Raw genomic sequence first — 24,140 nt, forward strand, 5'->3', positions numbered from 1 at the left:
AGTCGATGTTTAATATGATACTAACTTTGAAGCCGCAATCCGTAACCTTTGCCTCTCTATCGCCACCTCTGTTAAAAAAAATAAAACTACATGTAACTTTACATACCAATCTTTGCCTATATTGACAAACTAACGTTTCCTGTCAAATACGACCCGACAGCTCAACTTATTAAAGTATTTTTCAAAGCTTTCTGTAAATTGGGGTAATGCAAACAGTTTTGCTCAATAACAAATTTTTGTTTATTTTTGCCAAAGTTACAGACTGCAACTTAAGAATTTTAAAAAGTAGGTAACCCTTTAACCAATACTAATATGAATTATGTAACAAATTATGAATTATCTATCATCAAATAATTGTTTTCTACTTGAAATGGAGCTGTGTATAAAACATTTGTTTTTTTGGGAGAGCAATGCAGATAGTGAGACAAATATTACATAACTGGAAAACGGAGTGTGAGTGACAAAGCAATAAAATGAGATAAAGCAATAGAGGGGTAGAATTAGATGCACGTCGGCATACTCACGCTTGGATGGCCGTCCCTCAGCAGCTTGTGGAAGACATGGCAAAATTTCCAGCAGAGCACTGCATTGCTGGAGAGGGGCAGGCGGTTGACAGCAAGCCAGAAGGTGTGAGCCCCTTTCTCATGATGCGTTCCCAATATACATGGTGAAAACTGCGGTCAAGGAGAAAACTGGGAAACACAGCTGGGAACTGCGTTAATGCTTTCACATTACAAACCCTGATGTCATGTTTACACCTGGCACTAGCATCCAACAGTTGTGCCTGTATGATGCATTTAGGGCTGCAACGATTAATTGCGTCCCATTAAAAATGCATCTGAAATCGATTCAGAATCTATTCTGTGTTTCATGCACAGCTTGTGTGTGTACTACGGATAAATAAATACAGACTGGAAATTCACTTCGGTTCAGGCATGTATTCCCCACAACAGGCGTGTGTCTGATTAAACCGTCTATTGTAGTTTTGTTTATATGTAACTATGCTAGGTCATTGTAGCTTGTCCTCTGCATGTTTTTATACACTATATACCAAATAGTCCAGTCCAATACCAAAAAAAAAAAGGATATTCCTGGCATGCTTCTCTTTGACAGCAACCTCCTGTGTGTTGATGGCTTTGTTGATGCTGACTGCCTGTGGGGGAAAATACAGAAAATGAAACATTTTGTTATTCGTTCTGCTCTTCTACATGAGTTCAAGTTTAAAAAGCAGCTCATGGCAGAGAAGTCTTCCTGTGTGCCGAGGGAAACAGTAAGTGTGTGTTTCAGTGAAGGCCTATTGAGCAACTCTAACCACTGCTGTGCAACAGCCACTGAATACAAATGAAGTTCGACTTTAGTGCTGGTCAACGTGCAGCATTACCTAAAAGACTCTTTTATTTCAGAGAGAGAACCCTGCTGCTTGCAATCCTAGTAGTTTATGATCCATTTGCCGGTCATATATGTGATGTTGAGAGCCCTTATGCAGAGCCATGCTTAGAGACATTAAGCATCTGTTGTGTAAACACGCTCATCGATTCCTGCTCTGTCATAAAAGCCAAATTGGTACAATTCTAGGTAGGACAATTTGGTACCTGCATAACATAAATGGTGCCTTTTTGTTTAAACATGCATAACATATTTAGCACGGTCAGCTGAACATTATGAACTTTTATCAGACTCTCAGCACACGGATGTGTAAGCCTACTTAGTAGGAGAGGTCAAGTCTCTCAGTCGTACTTCCTCTAAACATCATAAGCTCTTTTTACATCCAGCATTGGTTTTCATATTTTTTAAGTGTGCAGCTCTGGAATCCATTCAGCCGATCTTCCTGGGTCTGGTGGTACCACTTTTAGCATAGCTTAGCATAATTCATTGAATCTGATTAGACCATTTGCATTGCACTCAAAAATGACCAAAGACCTTCGATATATTTTATGACTCTTCTGTAGTTACATCGTGTACTAACAACGACGGAAAATTAAAAGCTGCAAATTTCTAGGCAGATATTTTGCGCAGATGTCACAATTACGTCACAGTGCTAGCTGGAGGCAAAACAAACATGAGGTGGCTTATACAGGGTCGGCTACACAAGGAGCTTGAAATGTCTTTTTGTTGTGTTGTTGGTTGCCAGAATCGACGAAGTACAGACCATTTGAAATTTTATCGTATACCTGCTGCCACTGGCAGACAAAAAAAAAATTTGATTGACAAGACAGCCGACTCGGTGGTTGCTTAGCAATATGAAAAGCCGCGTCGCACTGCTCTTTTTTTAAAAAAGGCAGTGCATCGCGCCTTGCATTTGTAAGCGTTTAAAGCGCTTTTGGTGTGACTGGCCCCTTAGACGATAAACTTTTTCAAATAACTATCGCGGGATCGGACAGTTAATGAGCTTACATATTCGGTAAAAAACTGCTTTTCTCCAGGCATTGTTACAGTTTTTCTCAGTCGCTTTGGTGCATTTCTCACATCACTATTTACATTTGCACAACAGTTAGTTCAACCTCCACAACATTTAGTCAATTGTGCAAATCATAGTAGCAGTTTCTCGTTCCTTCGAACAAATTGCAAATGCTTTTGGACATGCATCAATTGCTTTCATACAATTCTCTGCAGTTTTATAACATTATAATTTGCTTATGTCATGTCAGTCAAAATTAAATATACTTGTGAATGCTGAATAGTCATTCCATATAAAACTAAAAGTCCTCATTTCATTGGTTGAGTCATTACATATAAAAATGTTGAACTATTTGTCAAAATCATTTTTTTTCTTTTTTCCCCCGAAAATGTCTCCTAAAATTATATATATATATATATATATATATATATATATATATATATATATATATATATATATATATATATATATATATATATATATATATATATATATATATATATATATATATATATATATATATATATATATATATATATATATTTTTTTTTTTTATTATGTGGCCAGACAAAGAGGAATGTCTGGATGTGCAAGAATGATTACAGTACTATGTTGTATGTTCAGTTTCAATATGTACTGCAATATTGTTTACAGTTGTGCGCAGCCAAAGGGAGTTTATGTTTGTTGTAAAGAAGGTTGTGTTTTTTTTCTTTTGCACAATGCTGTGAACAAATTAGAATTGCAAAGAGCATATGCAGTAAAAATGTAAAACATACATACATTATTCAGTGTCTTGTACTCAGTTACCTCACTAAATACAGCAATGTGTTAATTCACTGTATTTTTTAAATAGCTGTGCAAATAGTATACTATATAGTGCTGTCTTGAGCATTTTCAGGTAGTGTCACCAAGATTTGACCTTTTCGCATTGGAAAACATTTATAGAATAAACTGTCATAATGAAAACATGACTAAGCCATTTGACTATCTTGTTCATGGTTTCAGTACTTTTTATTTTGAAGACACAGACACTTTCATTGACATGAAAACTTGCTTTTGAGAAATGTCCTATCCATTTTGAGCAAGTGACACGCTTTTGCAGGTTATCAACTAGGTTTTCTAGTCTGTACTAATTGTTTTGAGAACTGCATTAACTGTTGTGCAAATGTAAATACAGATTTGAGAAATGCACCAAAGCGACTGAGAAAAACTGTAAAATAACAAGCTAACAAAACTTGCTAGCTACCGTTTGTTGAAGTGTTCAGGGGAATCTTTCTGCCTCCAGCTAAGCCCCGCCCACAGCCGGGGACTATTTTCGTAGCCTGGCTGCGCCCTCCTACGCACTTCCGCTCAATTTCATTTTCCTTCAGTACCAAGTCTGGGATTTCTGTCTTTCTAGCGTTTCGAGAAATCTAATCTTTTTAGGACCAATCAGCGAACAGAGGGAGTGGCTGAGAATGCTGACGTTGTGCGTCAGTTTGAGTTGTAGTTCAGTAATGGCAGCGGAGAAAGACGTGAGGAAAAGCTACTCGGTCCGTTGTTGCAAAACTGCCGAATCTACAGAAGTTAAAGCCGGAGCAAGAACAATGTTTGCTAAGTTTTGTTGGTCTGATCATTCGGACTTGTTGTTTCCGGCCGGTTTCGGCTCATGATATACGTCACGACCACACGTTAGCGATTGCCTATGGCAGATCCTGAGTGACTCTGGGCAGATCCAATAGTGTTGAACTTTAACAGAGAACCCGCCTACAAGGAAGTAAACGTTTCTCAATGGAGAGAGGCCAGACTCTGCACAAATGAAACGTACGAGAGTCTGGTAGATCCAGGCTACTATTTTTGGCCACTGCGTAATTTACATGGATTGCTAACTGCAAGTTTCTTATAGACCAACCCAATAGGATTTTTAGCTATGCACTTATGCTAAAAATGGCACCTATCCTTGAACAGCAGTAGAATTGCAGGCTTCTTCCATGCGAGTAGTTTAAATATCACAACACACTCTTTCCAGGAAACAACGAAGCATTCAGAACAGATAAACATATGACTAAAAAAATGAAGTCTGTAAAAATTGGACGAAGTAAAGTTTCCATTAATGAAAAGGAAATTAAAACCTTTAGTAGGTAGATACACAACTAAAGGTTACCAAAAAATACTTAAGTTCCATCTAGTATGAGCTATTCAGAGAGATTTGTAGACACTGAGACTTTGTCATTCGTATGAATGCGGTGTGCCAGCTGCCCAGGTCTCTTGGCATTGGTCTGTGAATTACTTGGCTCTCTCACAAGCACGGGCGGCTGATGACAAAGTGATAATCACTTAAAGTAAGAAAAGGGAAATAAGGTGAGAGCTTAAGAATAGGGAGGGTATGAGTAGATGGAGTGTTCATCTCAACAGATGAATCTGTAATGAAAATATGTCTGGGTCACATTCCATCCAGTCTCACACAGTCTGTGACTTTTGCAAATCCCAAGGGATGAATTCAATCATCAAAAGCACTTGTAGGTCAGCCTGCTCTGTTTCTAAATGTGACATTGTTTGGGATTTAAATACAACCCTGTGTGCAATTAAAGGTGCAATGTGGGACTTTTAGAAGGATCTCTTGACAGAAATGCAATATTAGGGCTGTGACGGTGGCAGTATTTTACCACCGCGATGGTCATGCACCATGCATGCGCGTATGTGCTCCCCACATGTTCCCCTTAAGGCCAAAGTATAGTACATTTTTTAAAGGTATGCGAGAGTCAGCGTACAGTGTTCGTTAGTGTTGGGCGATATGCCCCAATTTGAGATCGTCCTATCGTCAGCCTGTGAGATCGCCGATACACAATTTAAAAAAAATGTATTTGTTCATTTTTAATCATTTATGACAAGTCACTTGATTGGTGGACAAAAAAGAAGCAAGGGCAACACTGTCATGACCACAATCTTCATAAAACTGATGCCATTAGGCCACCAGAGGTACTGCAATTTGTCGCAATGTGCATGTGTCGAACATCAGTGCGCGTGTATGAGTCAAATTAACTATCAGGGAGCTACACTTCGACCAAAATGGTCGCATATGCGACCTTTTGAACTGCCGTTGCGAACCTAATTTTTAATGGGTCGCAAATGTGCTACCTAATGTTTTAGACAATATGCTATGATTTACTGTGAGCATTTATTAAAACAGAAATGTGGATTTTAAGAATATGTTTTATAACGTGCTCTGAGCCTCCAACACGTTGGCTTCATTTTGCGTGAAAGCACGTCGTGTCTCTCCCTATCAGTGTGCGTTTGCGTGCTCAGCTGTTTCTCAATGAATTGGGTGGGACACGAAGCAAGCGCAGTGTCTTTCATGTTTCTGAACTTGAGCAGAGGTCTTTCTTCACTGAGGACGCGGGACCCGTATGGTTCCGGGTTTATATTTTAAATGGTCTGTCGGGTCCGGTTAGGTCCTAGTTTAATTACTTTGGGTCCCAAGTCTGATTAATGTTGTGTTTATAACCCGAGTCGATCGGAAAACGGCCATGAGCGCTACCGCGCTAAAGCTCGAGTGCATTTTCAGCGTGCCTCCGGTTACTATGGCGATGGTTCTTGTTACGAACATGCGCTGCATTTTCTTTCTCACATTTTTTTAATAATCTTATTATTAATAAACCATATCTTTTCTAAAACCATATCCATATTAAGTTTGGACAGAGATTGTAGCAAAAAGCAATGCTAATGTCAAGCCAATTGCACTGAACGAGCAAAGCAATGTAAAGTCTGTCACCGGGACAGCAAGTAGACTTTTTCAGACTTTTAAATCTGAAATAATGAGTGGATTAAGCTTTTTAAATCGGCAAGAGAGAAATAGAAAGAGAGCAGAAGCAGGAAAAGTGCCTATCTAATAGAAATTATTACCATTATAACATCAGTCATAACATCAGTCACATTTATAATCTATAGACCTGCACTGTCTATTAATATACTATACACAGTATTGTATTATATTGAGTTTGATAAAAGGGGTCTAATTGCTTCATATATCAGTGCAAAAACAGTAAGTGTTTCCGTGGTGCTTTGACAAACAGTGTCAGCTTTGTTAATGGCAAAGAAAGTTTGGGGTGGTTAGATTGATGAAATATAATGTGAAATTAATATTAATTTTCAAAAAAATCAAAGTATTGTGTTCTTTGTCACATGTATAGTAGACCATTATTTGTCAGTGGGTAATAATTGTCCTTTTCACCGGCTACCACCACCAAGTAAATTTCAGATCTTTGGGAAACACTGCAACGTTTAAGAAAACAAGGCGGCATGTGGTTTAAAAGATGGCAACTAAAATAAAAAGCATATTTGTATGCAATACAGTTTCATTATTGTTCATTATTATCCAGAGCGCCCTAATACAACTTGAAAAAAATATGTGCGACCAAATCATATTTTGCGCCAGTAACTGAAAAAGTTGGTAGCGCAAGTGCCACCAGTGGAAAAGGTTAGTGTAGTTCCCTGACTATGCTTTGAATGGCTGTGCGTTCATTCAACTGTACATGTATGCTCGCGTATGAATAAAAAAAAAATGACTATACCCAGTCCCAGAGCTTTACTCATCCTGAATGACATGTCATAGCAGCACATTACATGACAGAAGACACAATGTTCTGCATTGTCATCCCATATATAGACTCAAAAACCTGCGATGTTTCAACAGCAAATGATGCAACTTCTTTTCTCGCAAACCACATAGCAATGACACTTCCAGCTTTTGTATCTCAAAGAAAGCTCTCAAACAGCCTGTTACGCCACGAGTAGTTCATCTAAGCTGTCGTCCTCCAATCCCGTCAGCGCATTAGACGCTTAATTAATATGCCGGCGCTGGCTTTTCTGTATAAAGCGGACCCAAGCTTGTTAAACAAAACATTTGAATGATGATCTGCAAACATCTGTGTTAGTAGCTATTCTGACAGACAGTCCTAATGCAAAGTGCACAACATCAATCAGATCAATAGGATCGCAGACAGAAGTAATGGCCACCAGGGACGCTAGGATCGACTATCCTCATGTGACCCCATCTGCCCAGAGAGGAGTGTGTAAGGAAATGGCCCTCGTTTGTATCGAGTTATACGTTTTAACCCATGCCGTGCCATGATCATAAATAATTAGTAAGGCTTGCTTTCAGCAAACATCTTACTCAGAGTAATAAATGTGGGGTATAGTTCCTACATAATTCATCCAACAGTCACAAAAATGATACCTAAAATAGGGCAGGGTCACTTTTTCCATAGACCTAGAGGACCCAAACAACAAGGAACACCCCCCAAAAAAAAAGGTTTCACCTGACAAAAATTCACCTTACATAGCAATTATGTAGCTCAACTGGTAGAGCATGGCACTTGGATGAAAGTGCCTGCCAAAGTATTACATGAAAATTGCTCTAGGGTGTCTTACATGTGACCCAGTCTGTAAAAACGCAGCTAAAGTCATGTTTCGTGATTTACTTTTCTATATTAAATCATCCTGCTTATTGTAAAGAACATTCTGTTAAAATATAACCTTGATATCTTTGATATTGACCGAGTCAGGTCAAAGATTAAAAACAATGTGAATGAAATCAAACTTTGACGCTCTTATCTCATTGTTAGATTATGAGACATAGCCTGGATTTTCCCATAATTTCAAGTCATACCATTTAATTTATTTATTACATTTCACGACAATGATCTGTTAACCACATTTATCGCATACAACTTGTCGATTCCTCCTGCTTGGGGATGGGAAGGTCGCTAAATAGGTCAGGGTCTGTATATGATCTCTTGTCCGAATCAAATCCCAGGAGTATTCTGATGCCTCTTCTAGCACTTCCTGTCAGCTAAGAAACGCCCAGCTGTACCAACGCTTCTCCTGAGGGCATCGCTGCCAACCCAAACAACTTTCTCACATCCAGCCTTCCATTTTTGGTAATCTCACATCTTTGAGGTACTTCAAAAAACAAGCTGCCACCCGAAAGTGCACAATTGCTTTCAAAAGCACTGCTAACATCGGTCTGTGGCTTCTCTTTAGTTTATTCTGTGGCGTGGGTGTGTAAAACTAAAGTTGAAGGAGCTAAAAATACCTCTGAACTTCCTGAAGTGGCCCTCTGTTTTAATCACACTAGACCTGAACACCCTAAATTTTGATAGGGGGCTGCAGTTAACATTAGCGTTGTTTTTTTAGCTACACGGTCTCAGCTACCGCTCCACCCCTTTAAAGGTCATTTCACTGAAAGGCGACTGTGTGCTGCTGCATTACGAAATTACTTTTTCTTCCCTTTAAAGACGAATTTATAATTTACTCATTTATGACTCAAACTTCCTCTCACTAGGTCAACACCTAGTTAGGACCCGAAGGAATGGAAAATCACAATGGAAAAACACAGAGGTCCATTCAAATGCGTTGTTTGGTGAACTATAAACAGTTTGTTGATATTTAAAGCAGATACGTTTACATTCACGCATCTGGCAGACGCTTATATCCAAAGACGTACGGTGCATTCAAGGTATGCAGTACATTTTATCAGTATGCGTGTTGCTGTTGCCTTGAAACTGAACCTATGGCCTTTGTGCCGCTAGTGCAACAGATATAACATCGAGTGCCTGTTTTTTACATAAAATCATCCAACATAATGTAAAGAACATTCTGTGAAAATATAACCTTGATATCTTTGTTGTCAAGGTCAACCTTTTTAAAGATTGAAATAAATGAGTGAAAATCATACTTTGATGCTCCTAATCCCATCATTAGATTTTAAGACTTGGATTTCACAGACAGGGTTGAATATTTGTACTTTGTACTAGACTTGGATAAGTCCAACGACAACTTGTAGGTTAAAGCTTCAAATAAACAGCTGCTTGTCCCCCTAACACATCATCACTGTGGTACATTAGAGTCAGCAAAGCTCTGATAAACCCAAAAGGTGTTGCACGGTTAAAACATAGACTCGAGTGTGCTTTAGCCAAAATAGTAAGAAACCTTACGTTGAGTTTTACAAGCCTGCTAATGAGCCTACAACAAACCCAGAGGATGCCGCTCAAATCCAAAAAGTGCTCCGGGTTCAGTGCAAATTACATTAATTATCGACTTTCCATAAAGCTTCAGCCTCCGCAAACACATACAGGACACGCTCCGAACTCCAGTGGGGATCCCAGGACCCCACTCAAGCAAAGACTTGTTTTCATACCATGCCTAGGCGGAGCATGACATAAGGGATTTGAATAAGCAGATATCGCATGAAGAATATGTTGGGAGTCAAAGCAGAAAGAAGGGTGCAGCATTTTTTGTCAAATCTTGTGAGTGACCATAACACAATATTGTAAAATACAGAAGTCGGTATAGTTAGCATCTCTAGCCCTGTTTAAGATCTGAACATCGGATGCAAAGACAAATACAGGCAATGAACAGACAAAATTCAGACAACATGCTTCTGTCGAAGCCAAGCAGACCCCAGTGTGGATAAAGGGGGTAAAATTAGGACAATATTTCCCAATCCTGGTCCTCGAGCACCCCCCCCCAGAATGCCCTAGACGTCTCCTCACTTAACACACCCGATTCAACTCATCAGCTCGTCAGCAAGACATGTTAACCATTCTGGGAGGCGGCTGATGAGTCAAATCAGGTGTCCCAAAATAAGGAGACATCAAACCCTCCGGGAAGGGGCACTCGAGGACCAGGACCGGGAACACATGAGAAGCCACCTGATTTAGAGCTGACTGTAAACTAAGGCAAAGCACAAATATTTACTTAAACGTTTCCAAAAATAAGCTATATTTGCAATTCAAACAATTCTCAGACTGTATTCGTACCTTGCTTTATTATGGTGTAAACCAATCGTTTGACTAATGCGCTGCTAGTAAACACTAAACAGGAGGTTACTAAACAAACTCAACTAACCAAAAACAAAACAATAAGCGACCCTGATATCTACCACACAATAAAACAGGGCTAAGTTAGATATCGTTGCACAGAAACCTCCGTAAAGTTTGCATTAGTTGCACGACAAAATCAACACAGTCGCGTGCTCCTGTACGTTTAGAAATCACTTCAACGCACTCGGACCGATAAAACGTGTTTATATTAACCCACTATGACTCTGCGTGCAGCTCATTTTTCGTGGGAATGTTTCGAGATGGGCTACTTAACTAGTACTGGCTAACGCGCTAACTATTTAGCGCCATTTCTTCGACTCGTTTAAACGTAACGGTGCCGCACGCTCACTCGCAGCATTCTGAAGGAAATCAGCAGGGCGGTTACTTCAAAGCAACAATGTATTTACACACCACACACACATAAAATAACCCCCTTCCCACCCCCCAAAACGTGTAGATCTACCGATGCAGGCTAACAACATTCACATTTCGTCGACCACCTACCATTTTACTCGCATCCATAGCTCAAACGGGAATGTGGTGGAAGCGGAGGTGAATCCGTTCCCAAGGCAGGATTGAAAGAGAGACGAATCCGCTAAGGGAGGCGGAGGAACGGTCCGTTAACTCAACATGTGTCCCGATCTGGTGTCGAGTACTCCCCTCTGTCCTATTCTTCCCTGCTGTCGTACTCTTATTTCTCCCTCTTCCTCCTCGCTGAAGAGCCGATTGGCAGATGGCTCGACTTCTATTGACTGGACGTGGAAGAGAAGGGTCTAGAAAAGCATTCCTTCCAGCCCAGGAAGAGGGGTGTCATTCCCAACCCACAAGATCATGTGTGATAAGCGGGTTATTGAACCCTATTCTAATGTTGAGTTGAATTAAAACTCACCATGACTGCATACTGCAAGGAGGAGCTTTTAAATGCCCTGTCTTGACATAAAGTGAAACCACTTCCTACACACTTAATCTTCAACATGATGTAATATCACCACAGAAGCACTGACGTAATAACATCCACAACAAGCTAAAGTACAACATATCGAGGTAAATATATTTGCAACTTATCTGCATTGATAAGACACACACAATATACACAAAGCATAATGCTTTAAAAATGTAAATTGTATTCCTAGTGTACGTGAGATTTACATTTTTACCTAGCAAATTAAAAAAAAGTCAATAATACGTATAATACAGAACCTCAAGGACTAGAGTGCTATTGTTTATGTTTCTTTGCATGCAGTCACGTTACTAGGAAAGACTTAATTTGGGGGAATGGCGCCCCCTGCTTGTTAATATATCAGCCTGTAGCATGAGCAGCTCTATCCATTATTCATTTAACAGGTGCTCATGTGTAACAGAAGAACTAAAACACAGTGGGGTTTAAATAAGGACAGTGTTATGTTTAAATATTGTCATTAGGACTATAAATATAATGTCATTAATTTGACAGTAAATACTGTGGGCTAAGCATGGCTAATTGGCCCAAGTTAACTTAAAATTAATCTTGTACCCGTGTTTCAATGTTAACACGCACATGCATTCTGTTAACAGTGTTGGAAGCATTTAGAATGTGTTAAAAATCTGTAGTTTTTAACAAAATGTGTATTTAAATATATTTATAACAGTCATATGGGTGGTTTCCCGGACAGGGCTTATCCTAGACTAAAATGCATGAATAAGCTGCTTTAATTTTAAAAACATACTACATGATTTTGAATTAGAAATGTGAAATCCCCCTACTACGCTGTTTATTTTTGGATGTATTATCTTTTTCTTTTATATTTTATTTATCTATTTATTTATTTTTTTACTTAATATGTACAGAAGATGAATGCAAATTTAGTGTCTTTGTATGTAAATCTCAGTCTTGTTTTGTAATTCTCATAGTTATAAATGCCTTTTTGTATCTCCTTTCAAAGCATTGAATAAAAAAAATTAAAAAAAACATTGCACTGACAAATTTTAACACATATCAGTGCCATTGTTTTGCACACCAGTATTGTTTTTGAAAGATATGTTTTTAAAAAAGATTTAATGTCCTAATATAACTAAGGCCTAGTTGTGGCTTAATCTAAACCCTGTCCGGGAAAAAGCCCTATAGAGTTAATAAGACATTTTTGGTTTAAAAATAAAATAAAACAGTGACTTTAAAAATGGTGTTAGGACAAGTAAAACTATATTGCAAGTTCTGACAGAACTTGTGTTACTTTTTCTTCTAAAGCCTACACTCTTAAAATGAATGTGTTAAAACAACACATGTTGGGGTGGTTTCCCAGACAGGGATTAGTTTAAGGACTAGGCCTTAGTGTAATTAGGAAATATAAATAGTTTTAACAAACATGCCTTACTAAAAACATTATTGTTAAACAAGGGACATTGATGTATTTTAAGATATGTCAGTGCAAGTTGTTTTCAGTTTGGACAGCTCTTACATTTATTTTAGTCTAGGAGTAGTCTAATCCCTGTTCATAAAACCACCCGTTGTGCCTAGTTAAGGACAACACATTTAATGTGTTGTCCTTAACTAGACACATGTCGGTGTTATTTATGGAATAACACACTTTGTTTTAACACATCTTGTGTTGTCCCTTTTATTTATTTGAACACAAAATCGACACAAAAAGACACATAATGTGTGAAATAGGATAACACAAAACAAAACAATGTGTAAAAACATACTGATAAAACAGGTATGTTTTCTAACATTTTTTCCTTCTGGAACTGAGCCTTTGGGGAAAAAAATAGCTTAAGTGCACTGTAAGTGATGCTTTGAATAAAAGATGTTTTAGAAAGCCTAAAAGTGTGATATTAAAAGTTGTTTAGACCATATATGTGTGTGTAGTATACTGTGTATCATAATTATGTATATATAAACACACACACACACACATGCATGTATAATTAAAAAAAAAAGATAAATGTAGTTCTTGGTTGTTACACACACAAACACACACAAACACGTAAAAATTTCTTAAATATACATAAATCCGTGTGTATATTTATATATACATAATTATTATACACAGTACACATATATGATTTAAACAAAAACTTTTATTCTGCAAACGATTAGTCACGATTAATCATTTGCAGCCCCAGTTTAAAAATCAAACATTTACCCCCAGTCTACAGACGGGTTAAGACACTAGACTAAGACACAAGTTAGAGCTGTCTCAACCAAAAAATAACCAAAAAATAACTTGCACTGACAGATCTTAAAACATACCAGTGTGCCATTGTTTTGTCTCAAGATACACATAAGTTTATAAAAGATACTTAAAGGAGCATTTCACTCATTAACCTTTATTAAAAGTGTGTCATATTTGTAGTCGAAATGTAACATACATTTAGAATTTGGTGCCTATTTGACTGAGAAAAGGGGTGTTTGTAGTCTCACCCCCTCAACAAAGATATTGGACTTCCTGCTTTCAATTAATCAAAATGATGATTTTTACATCGTTGAAAGAAGGAAGTGCAACACTGAAATCTGTATTTCTCCAGTCTTAGCGGAAACTGGGGAAATAATGCACGACCATTCAAAAACATGGTTTTAACTATACAAAGCTTAATGCAAATAGGTGAAGTGTCCCTTTAAACCAGGCATTAAAGTGAAAGTAAAACTGCGAGCGCGATCAAACACAATTTAAATACTGATTCCTGAATAAGATACACCATAATTACCCATTCAAATCTGTGAGAGAAAGCGTAAGCATTTAAATATATTTTTCCTTCCTATTAGTCAAGATAGCCAGACGGGCAGGGCAGAGATGCATTTTGATAGCGGAGTGCAAGGCACAATAGCCCCGGGATGTCGGGCTGGCGATTTTGCGAGCCCTGAAAACAGCACACTATATTAACGTTTACTCAAACTATGGCACTCAAAATACTTATGCAAAAATGTGTCAAAAAGCGGACAACAGAGCAGCATTTCCAAACAAAGCATGCTCTTCATTGTTAACCACATCCTGGTACCGTGTGGTAGGCCCATCGGGACAGTTTACACTGCTCTGCTTTATTGGTCAAACATATTCAACCCAGTGTGACACTACATCAGTTGTGTAGTGACCCAGCAGCCAATGAATCACTGCACAACCATCTATGTCTGACTGTCCTCATCTCGCAATGACCACAAGCCTAAAATGAGCAAACACGTGAGGGGAAACACATAACACACTCCTCAGTAAATGACAAATTTTATTGCTCATTTCAGATAATGAAATGCATGACAAAGTTACATATACGGTTGTTCCAAGCACAATGTATCAAAGATCAATCTATGACCTTTGCTAATACAAACAGAGCTCCCAAAAGTTTTACCAAACGATTACATTCATTCGTGAAGGCTTGTAAATTACAATCACAATTTCCTGATTTTTCATAATCACAGGAACTCTATTCAAAACCTAAAATAAATAAAATGTATTATTTATGCTATGAAAAAGTACCAAATTTGCCACAAGCACTATTCTACATTAAAAACATAGATATGAGGGCATTCACTGTATTACATGCATTAATGGTCTGTTTGATAGCAGTATGATCTGAACACTCTTTGTGGCACAAACATCTGGCTGAAGCGAGGCCACATACCGTGCCCTGTGCATTCTGCTGTATCAGGGTTTTTCATACATGCCCTCCTACTTTCTATGACCCCAACAAACCCTCTCCACTGAAGATTACAAAGCACATGCGGAAATTAGGATAATGTGAACATATGAAATGCACTTAACATAGACTAAAACTGAATTTTGAGGAAAGGATATGAGTATATAGTAAGACACTGAAATAAGAAAAAGTGTTATAATTAAAGTAGATATTTAGAGAGACACTACATTAGGTATGTCTGGATATATGTTGGAGAGTCCTGTATAAAACATATGGGGGCAACAACCAAGAACTATTAACCAGGAAGAAAAACAAGAGATGCAAAATCACAACCATAACTGCTTTAAAGCTGCTTTTATACAATGCATATTAGAAAAGGAACATAAAAATCAAATTGATTGAATTCAAGTCGGCTGGTCTGAAAAAGTAGTAATATTGAAAATAAAAAAAGTAGCATGGCCTACATTATTGGTATTTAAGTATTTTAAAGCGGACATACCATGAAAATCTGACCTTTTTCATGTTTAAGTGCTATAATTGGGTAGCCTAGTGCAACCAGACTCTCGTACATTCATTTCATTTGTACAGAGAGTCTGGCCACGCTCCATTGCAAAGCGTTACTTCCGTTAAGGAGGGTCCTCTGTTGAAGTTTAAAACTATTGGATCTGCCCAGAGTCACTCCGAATCTGCCATAACCAATCGCTAACGTTTGGTCGTGACGTATGTTTGCATGTTAATGACACACCCAAAACGGTATATTTTTGCACACACCTACAAAGTGACAATTTTAACTTGATATGATAGAGGGTTTCCCGCAGCACTTTGCAGTTCTGGTGGCCCGCCTAAGCTGGGAAACCCTACTGCCTTAACTAGGTCGCCCCAAAAAAAGCACAAAAGGCCATCAAGTGCATCTCGGAGAATAGCGCAGACGCGCTTCACACCACGAGCGTGCACTTGCGCCACACAGCCGAAATGGTCCGTCACTGTCACTGAAGGATAACCAGTTGATAAAACGCGTGTCCGCGAGAACTGTACGTGGACTTATGTTTTGGGTTTATTTAAGCCTGTTATTGTTTAAGTCTATAGTTCTTGCAAATTTAATGTAAGTTAGCTGGTGATTTTGTTGTTTGAGTTAATAAACACAAACTAAAGCAGATGTTGTAGAACGTCTGGCGAACGATGATAGATAGCACGAAGATTGTAAAAATGGATCATTTCCCACTATTAATGACATTATCTTAAAGGAGTGTAACTAACGTGAGCAAGAGCGCTGAACAATTATATCGAATCAACAGGCATGTAAATTAAAGGTATCTGTTAAAATCATTTAATTAATTAATAATCTAGTACGAGTTCATTTTCTGTCATAGTTTCTTCAAAATTTTATTCAAGTGTTTTAAATAAAAATATTTTCATTTTCATCATGAAGCATACACCCTGCCCCTTTGGTTGCCACACCCCGGCCCCACCCACCCGCACAACCCTACCACCTTTACTAACTAATTTTCTGCGGGGAAACCCTGTAATAAATGATCTATATCAGTGTTTCTCAAACTTTTTCAGCCCAAGGACCACTTTATCTTCCATTTTTTTTCTGAGGACCCAGAATCCCACTCTAACACTCAATTAAAAATGCAATTAAACATACTATAACAGCCTAGGTCCCACTTAATGTCATTCCAAAGAGCCATTAGTTTAAAACTGAGGTGGTGGGTATATGAAGTCTATGGTTGTAACTATGGTAACAATAAAATATTGAAAAAAAAAAGGTCCCCTTAATGTCCAAAATCACTGAAATTCCAGGGATTTTACACATGAACAAAAACTAGTACATTACAAAACTAATAGATCTGTGGATTTTAGCTGCTTTCAGTTGATGCTTGATCTTTTCTTTTGACTCATCTTTGGTTTAGCCGACCAATCCATTTTTACGTTATTAAAACAGAAATGAAATAACTGATATCACAGTATAGAAAGTACATTAAAAATCTAATTAAATAACTGACGATTGTATAAACACTTGCCTAGTTTAGGTCATCTTTTGGCGGACCACTGGGGGGGGTTTGAGAATTACTGATCTATATGATATTTTGAGCTAAAACTTCACATATGTACTCTGGGGACACCAAAGATTTATTTGATATCTTAAAAACAGTCTTGTGAAATGTCCCCTTTAACCAAGTAAAAAGAAACTCAATGTCCAACCCATTTCAGTTTTGTAATGTGACTCATCTCAGAGCAAAACAGGATACTCATTAAGAAGAAACATGGGTGGGTCATGATTTCATTTAATGGGGATTGACTGAAAATGGTAATGTGGACATTACATATCAGAATTGATCCAGACCTGAAGGCTGGTTTATTCAATCCCTAAATACCATTATTGCTATTTTATGGCATTTCATATAATACAGTTGTTTTGTTTACTATACTTTTGACTTATTTGTAGAGGACTCATTTTGGCAACACTCGCATAACATGTTATTTCATCCATGTGGATTCTGATGCTGGCTGAAACCCGCTTTGACCACAACAAAGTTTCCCCGCTTAGATTTTGTTCTTACGAACTCCATGTTAAGTAGATGCTTGTCTTTTATCACCCAGCCACAAGGCAAAGCATACTCATGTCATTACTGAGAACCACACTAACATCCTCTCATTTAAAACTGGCCGAAGTCACACCACAAAAGACCCATTAATCTAAACATAGCGTTCCAAGGGCAGAAAAGAGACGGGATATTATGGGATCAGACTTCCTTTAGGCAAGCTAGCTGATAAGCACTCACAATAGCATTTCCCACTGAGACATGGTCAGTTGGGTTATATTATTTAATATTATTTATATGCAAGTATATTCCTTTTTGTATATTTTTATACATAACTAATGATTCGGTAACTGCTAACAAACAAGACTTTTCAAGCTAAAGCTTTTTGTTATTTAAAAATCAAAACAAATCAATTTTTATGTCCTGTGTAGAGATGAAATAAGCATATATTCTGAATGCTTTGACCTGGCCATTGGTCCTAAAGGAGTTCAAAGGCGCATGCGTCTGACTAATCCGTGTCAGTGGCCTACTTGTAAACACTAGAACTGAATTATGTGTGCTTGAGTCAAACGCCTAAATTGTGGAAAGGGGTCATTGTTAACACACCAAAAATTAAGTATGTTTATATTGCTGCAATGAAGTCTATGTCATGAAATCTGGTCTGAAAAGAGGCATTCGCTTGTGCTGTTTTACATACTATTTGAAACCCACCAGTAGGGCAGTAGACAGCTTCATTCATGTGACCTACTTTTCGTGATTGCTGTCTCTGGATGGGGAGGGGAGACCCCCAGAGAAGTGAGAAGTGTGCATGAACAATGAGAATGCATTTCTCTAATACTTCACAGCACACTTTTAGGCTCAAGCACTCTGACTGCATTATTCAAAGCGTGCACACGGCAAATAAAGCAAGAAATAATAAATACAGGATACTGCACTGCCTATATAAATATTATTCTTTACCTCAGGACATCATCTAAAATTTTACGTTACAGTCTGATGGCATGAACCAGAATCCTTCAAACCATCAAACTGAACTTGTTGGCTTTAGTGTTACATATCTATAGCAATAAAAACATGCATACAATTGCGCAATACATGGACATTACATAAAAACAAAAATTAGAAAGGATCCAGTCGTAAAACATAAAACGTTTTATTTTCATCATGAAACGTTTCATGAAACGTTTTCATAGATTAGATAGATAGCTAGATGGCAAGATAGATAGATAGGAATACATGCATGCATGCATATATTTTCTTAATGCACTTTGGAAGTAACCTACACTTAAGCAGTGCCAAGGCCAAACTTAGTTCCCATCCTAAATCACTGAGTTGGATTGACTGCCACTAATAAAGATGTGTGATAGGACCATGGCCAAGGGTTACATTTAAAAGGCTACCAATAAATTACTGTGTTTAAATATGACGACCTAAACATTGCAAATAAACATTCATTTTGTGGTTTGCGCAAACAAGAATTAGTGAGCTGCTTCGGAGTTAAAAAAAAAAACTGTCCAAGAAACAAGCAAGTGCTATGGAGCCAGCTGTGATTTATTTAGTCTAAGCAAGCAATACACTACAAATAGACCCATATTTGATTTTTTTTTGTACGAAACCAAGCAAATACACTACAAACAGCACCACTTTTCACCATATCAATCAACAATGATCTGTTTTCGATGCAGCGTTAAAAATTAGCAAAACTGACCAATAACCGCTGTTGCAGTTTTCTGTTTTAATATTTTACAAATCAAAATAAAATCAGTACGAAATATTTTTGTCAGCATCTGTCATTTAGAAAATAATGTTAATTAAAGTCATAACTTTATAAAAGCGGCAGGAAACATTACAATAAATGTAAAGCAGCTAACTTTACAAGGGGCGTTCGCCTGTATATCGTTTTCGCCAATAGCTGTGTGTTAATATCGCGGTGCGTCCCTTTTAAATTTCAAGTGTGCACAAAGTTTGATTTACTGTATCTACAAGTTTGGACATTGACTTAATGATGCCGTTCCTCTGTAACTATTCATAGACGTACTTGTTTTAGGTGTTGCTTTGAATGCAAAGGTCTCCGCTTAAATAGGTCGTTGGTGATACATGAAATTACTTGCCCCGCTGTGGGTTCAATGCCTTACCTGACCACGCTCGAAGTTTTCCTTCTCAACTTCTAAACTATTGGCACCGCCAGCACGGCGGCTCAGTACTTTGGGAATCGGGTTCGGTACTTGCTGCATGGAACTCTTGACGCGATCCATTCCGCTGAGAAAACCCTGCACGAACGACTTCTTAAATCAAAATAATCAACTTGAAAGAGACCGAATCGAACGATGACCACAAAAATCCCAATCCCTCACAAACGTTATCGCAAAAGGTCATTTTCTACGTCCACCGCCCATAAATATCATTCCGCTGCTGTCCGCTGTCTACTCGTGAGCGCGCAAAAACACGCCGCCTGCGCACGTTCCCAGATCTATAAGCAAAAACCACAACGTTGACTCGCGCAGTATACTATGCATATCAGCAAACTGTCAATGGCTCTTGGCTCCACCCAGCGGTTACAGTTGGCGTTCGTGTTCATGCGTTGCTGCGCAGACCAATCTGGATGATATCAAAGTACCGCGGGAGCGTTACGATCGTTGGAGGTTTTGCTGAGCTCTCGCGGTACTTTGATGTCAAAATCTGCGCAGCTCCGCATGACTGGAGGATAATCATTATCTTCTGTACTTAAAAACAGTTATGTTGACATAGGTTTGTGTACGTGTTATTTATAGCAGTCCTGAATGAACATAAGTGACATGCAAATGTCTGTTGTGCAAGTTTAACTGTAAACAATCATTTCGGTTATTTATAAATTGGACACAACTTTTTCCAAAGACTAAATGTAAATTAAGTAAATATGCATAATGTGTATATACTTGAAAGATTTTAAACGCTGTGTTTGCCATTCTTTTCACATAAATTTGTACTATAGTTTATTATGTTGTGTGGTATGACACATTATTGTTTTATAATTTTAATTATAATAGCAGTTCTTCAGTAGTTTCTCAATGAATATGAGGTCTTAAGATCTCCAAATGTAAGACAAAAATAATCTTTGCTAATTGCTGAAATGTATAATGATTTTGACATACATTACTCAAGTTTTCATTTATAATGACGAAAAATCTGACGTGTTTTTATTGACACCATCTTTTATTATTTTACACAAAAATAGCAGGAGTTGGCTTTCTGAACATTGATAGACTTTAGCTGGGTTTTCACAGACCATTCATGGGTATTGCAGGGAGACCAATATGACATGATGTTATTTATCGTCATATACTGTATGTGACTGGCTGAATGCAGAGATTAAATTTCCCTCTGATGCAAATTATATCAGCTAGCACAGTCAGAGTTTTGTTTCAATGATTCAGGAGGACTGTCAGTAGTGTGGGGTCATTTCAGTCTGGCTGTACACTGAGTGATCTTTATCTTCACTGCTGTCAGCGCATAGTGTGGCCAACACCACCATAGTATAATGTCAGCTAAAAAGAACAGAGAACTCTGACACCGAATGATTTGACTTTTTGCCAAAGGATTTCACCTCACATAGCTTTTACTTGTGCAATACAGTTTACATCTTGCAGTCTTGCATGTATTTCTGCAAGACATTAAAAAAAGATCCAATTAGTTTTTTACACCTGGTTCTGTGGTTGTTCTTTTGATGTTAGTCATGTGACTAGAACCCTTTAGGCAAGAATTACACTGCTACTCGTATATTACTCTGATATATACAATTTATTGAGCTAATGTTGGTTTATTTAATAACTGTAAACCAATTTTCATCTTGTTCTGTTTTTCCTATTTTTATAATACATACAGTATACTGTATGTGTATAGGCTATCTTTTAAAAAATATTTATCATCATTACTTTCCTTAGATAATCTTTCATTTTTTAAGTAAACCTGTGTCTATCCCTCTGTGATATTCCAACCACTGTGATGCTTAGAATCCCCAGTAAATCAATAAAATGTTATTTAAATAAAAAAACAAGATCATCCAAAGTAAGTTATTTTTTTTCATTTGACAGCATGAATAAGACAACCTTCATGTGCTTCCATGTATTTTGTAATTATAGTTAATTGTAATTGTAGTTAATTTTTTACAAAGCGCTACACCTTTCCCAGAATGCGAGCCTATTTAAGTCCCAAGGGTACTTCTATTAAAAACGTATCAAATCTAATAAATTTGAGCACCATTAATTAGTATAAACAAAAACAATCCTAGACATTTTTATGGCTGCTCTTACTAATAATTTCATCACAGTGTTGTCCTTCACCAGAGTTTTCACATGTCGTGCCATATTTCAAACATTATTTATCACAAATTAATTAAAAAAAGCATATGAATTAAATGTTACTTGAACTAATAAACTACATGCACAGATTAAGCATGCATTTTGTACTTTATTTTGCGTAATTTCTATATGGTTTAGCTGTCATTACCAACACGCTCTGTTTAAAGGGACTTTCCCACTGTTTTTTCATCAAAAATTTATTTGGTAGCCATGGTAACATTTGACATAGTGGAGAACATGGATTTCAAGCTGCAAGATTGATGCCTTGATGTCTAGAAAAGTAAATCTACTCTTTATTCTTTGCATGTACATTTATTATGCGTCATTACTATATGTGTTGTATTTCTGTATTTTTAAACATTTTTGAAATATTTTTATCACTTAATGGGGTGGTTTCCCGGACAGGGATTAGACTAGTCCTAGACTAAAATAAATGTAAGAGGTGTCTAAACTCAAAACAACTTCACTGACGTACCTTAAAACAGTGGTTCTCAAACTGGGGGCCGGGGCCCCCAGGGGGCCGTGAGATGGTGCCAGGGGGGCCCCAGTTTTATGACATTTTATAAAATAGATGAATTTATCATGAATTCTGTGTAATTAAACCTAAAAAAATAAGGCTACTAACCAAAAGCACTACTTTTTTATAATGTAATGTTTTTTTTATTAAAATGTTGAGTTTTTTTAACAGTTTTTTGTCACAAATTTTCTTTGGGGGGCCGCGAAGGAATGCACCGTAAACAAGGGGGGCCGCACACTGAAAAAGTTTGGGAACCACTGCCTTAAAATACACCAGTGTCCTTTGTTTTGCCTCAAAATGCACATAAGTAATGTTTTTAGTAAGGCATGTTTGTTAAAACTATATTTCCCAATTAAAATCAGGTCTAGTCCTGGCTTAAGCTAATCCCTGTCTGGGAAACTGCCCCTAAAAGTTAAAATGGTGTACATTATATGTCAAAAGCTAGCTACACTTTCTAAGTCATCATCTTAGCAATAGGGCTAGTTTTTTGACAAAAATGTCATTACCAGCACAGTCATTACCAGCACAATACATAATTTTGCAAAAAAAATTATGTATAAATAACAAAAGCATCCTACAATTATACATTTCTGACAATGTATTAAAAAGTTTTGATATATGGCATTCACTTAAAATAAGCTTAGATTCCAAGCTAGGGTAGATTAATGAATCAGAAATTTAGATACGTAAATGACTATAATTCATCTTGCAAGTAAAAATTTCATTAAGTTCAAGATAAATTAGATTACAAATGAAACCACAAAATGTTTTAAAAGCACTGATTTATATCATTTAAGTTTTATTTTATACATATATTTGATAATGTGATGGTAAAGACACATTTACTTGACATAGTTAAGAAAATGGCAAAAAATCATAAATTTCCTTATCTTATGGTATCAACCAAGCTCATTACGTCGATCCTGACTTATGGACTGATAATTTGATGTATACCAATTAGTCAAATTTGTAATTTTAATTTTCAAAATTGCAGCAACCCAATTTGGCCCTTAATCTGAGAAATACCCATATATATGTGTGTGTGTGTGTGTGTGTGCGTGTGTGTGCGTGTGTGCGTGCGTGCGTGCGTACGCGTGTGTGCGTGCATTTCAAGCATCTTGACAAAACAAGATATCATAAACACATAAACACAACTGTAAGTCCTTACAGACTGAGAGATTTCTATTATTCATACTATAAAATGGAAATAAACCACCAAGACATTAATTCAAATAAAGTCAAAATAAAATATATATTAATGCAACCACAAACAATGTTGGGGATTAAACACAATCACACTTATTAAACAAATCACAAAATTTCTTGCCCTTATCGCATCTCATAATTTTCAGAACCTCTCTATACATGTCAAGCTCTTTTTAAAAAACCTTAAACTGGGGTGCTGTTTTCAGAACTTTAATTTTTTTTAAAAGTATTTTAATATAAGACCTGGCACTTGATATATTTAGAAACATATCAATTTCTTGTAGTTTGGCTACATCTAGTGGTTATACAATGCCATAACACTTACTTAGCGCTTATATTGTTTACTATTTGCATGTACATTTACAAATGTAACAGTATATTAAAGGCATGGCATTGGTTCTGTAGTGAACCGGATATATCTATATATATCTATATATATTTATATATATCTATATATATATCTATATATCTATCTATATATATATATATATATATATATATATATATATATATATATATAAATCTGATCAAAAATGTAACTAAAAAAACGAATTTAGACTTGTTAAATATGCAGCATATATTTGTAAGTAATTTTCATATATTTTCATGTTTTAATTACTTTTATTATTGCTTTTTATAGTCTTTAATAGTTTGTATGGCAAATAC

General features: G+C 37.0%; 1 protein-coding gene across 2 annotated transcripts in view; it reads right to left on the reverse strand.

Moving 5' to 3' along the window:
* The window catches only part of hip1 (huntingtin interacting protein 1), a 46,352-nt gene extending 26,449 nt beyond the window's left edge, over positions 1-19,903 (reverse strand). Inside the window, exons 1-3 of one of the 2 annotated variants that reach the window (XM_055196185.2) lie at positions 19,550-19,903; positions 1,090-1,153; positions 525-667 (exon numbers count right to left, since the gene is read on the reverse strand). In XM_055196185.2, the coding sequence (XP_055052160.2) occupies positions 525-667; positions 1,090-1,153; positions 19,550-19,669 (327 nt within the window). In that variant the 5' untranslated portion in view covers positions 19,670-19,903. Of the gene's footprint in view, positions 1-524; positions 668-1,089; positions 1,154-10,764; positions 11,191-19,549 lie in introns of those variants that run through there. The other variant, XM_055196186.2, reaches the window with a different exon arrangement.
* Between the last annotated feature and the right edge of the window lie 4,237 nt (positions 19,904-24,140).

The sequence above is a fragment of the Misgurnus anguillicaudatus genome, chromosome 24, assembly GCF_027580225.2.
Source record: "Misgurnus anguillicaudatus chromosome 24, ASM2758022v2, whole genome shotgun sequence".
NCBI lineage: Eukaryota > Metazoa > Chordata > Actinopteri > Cypriniformes > Cobitidae > Misgurnus > Misgurnus anguillicaudatus.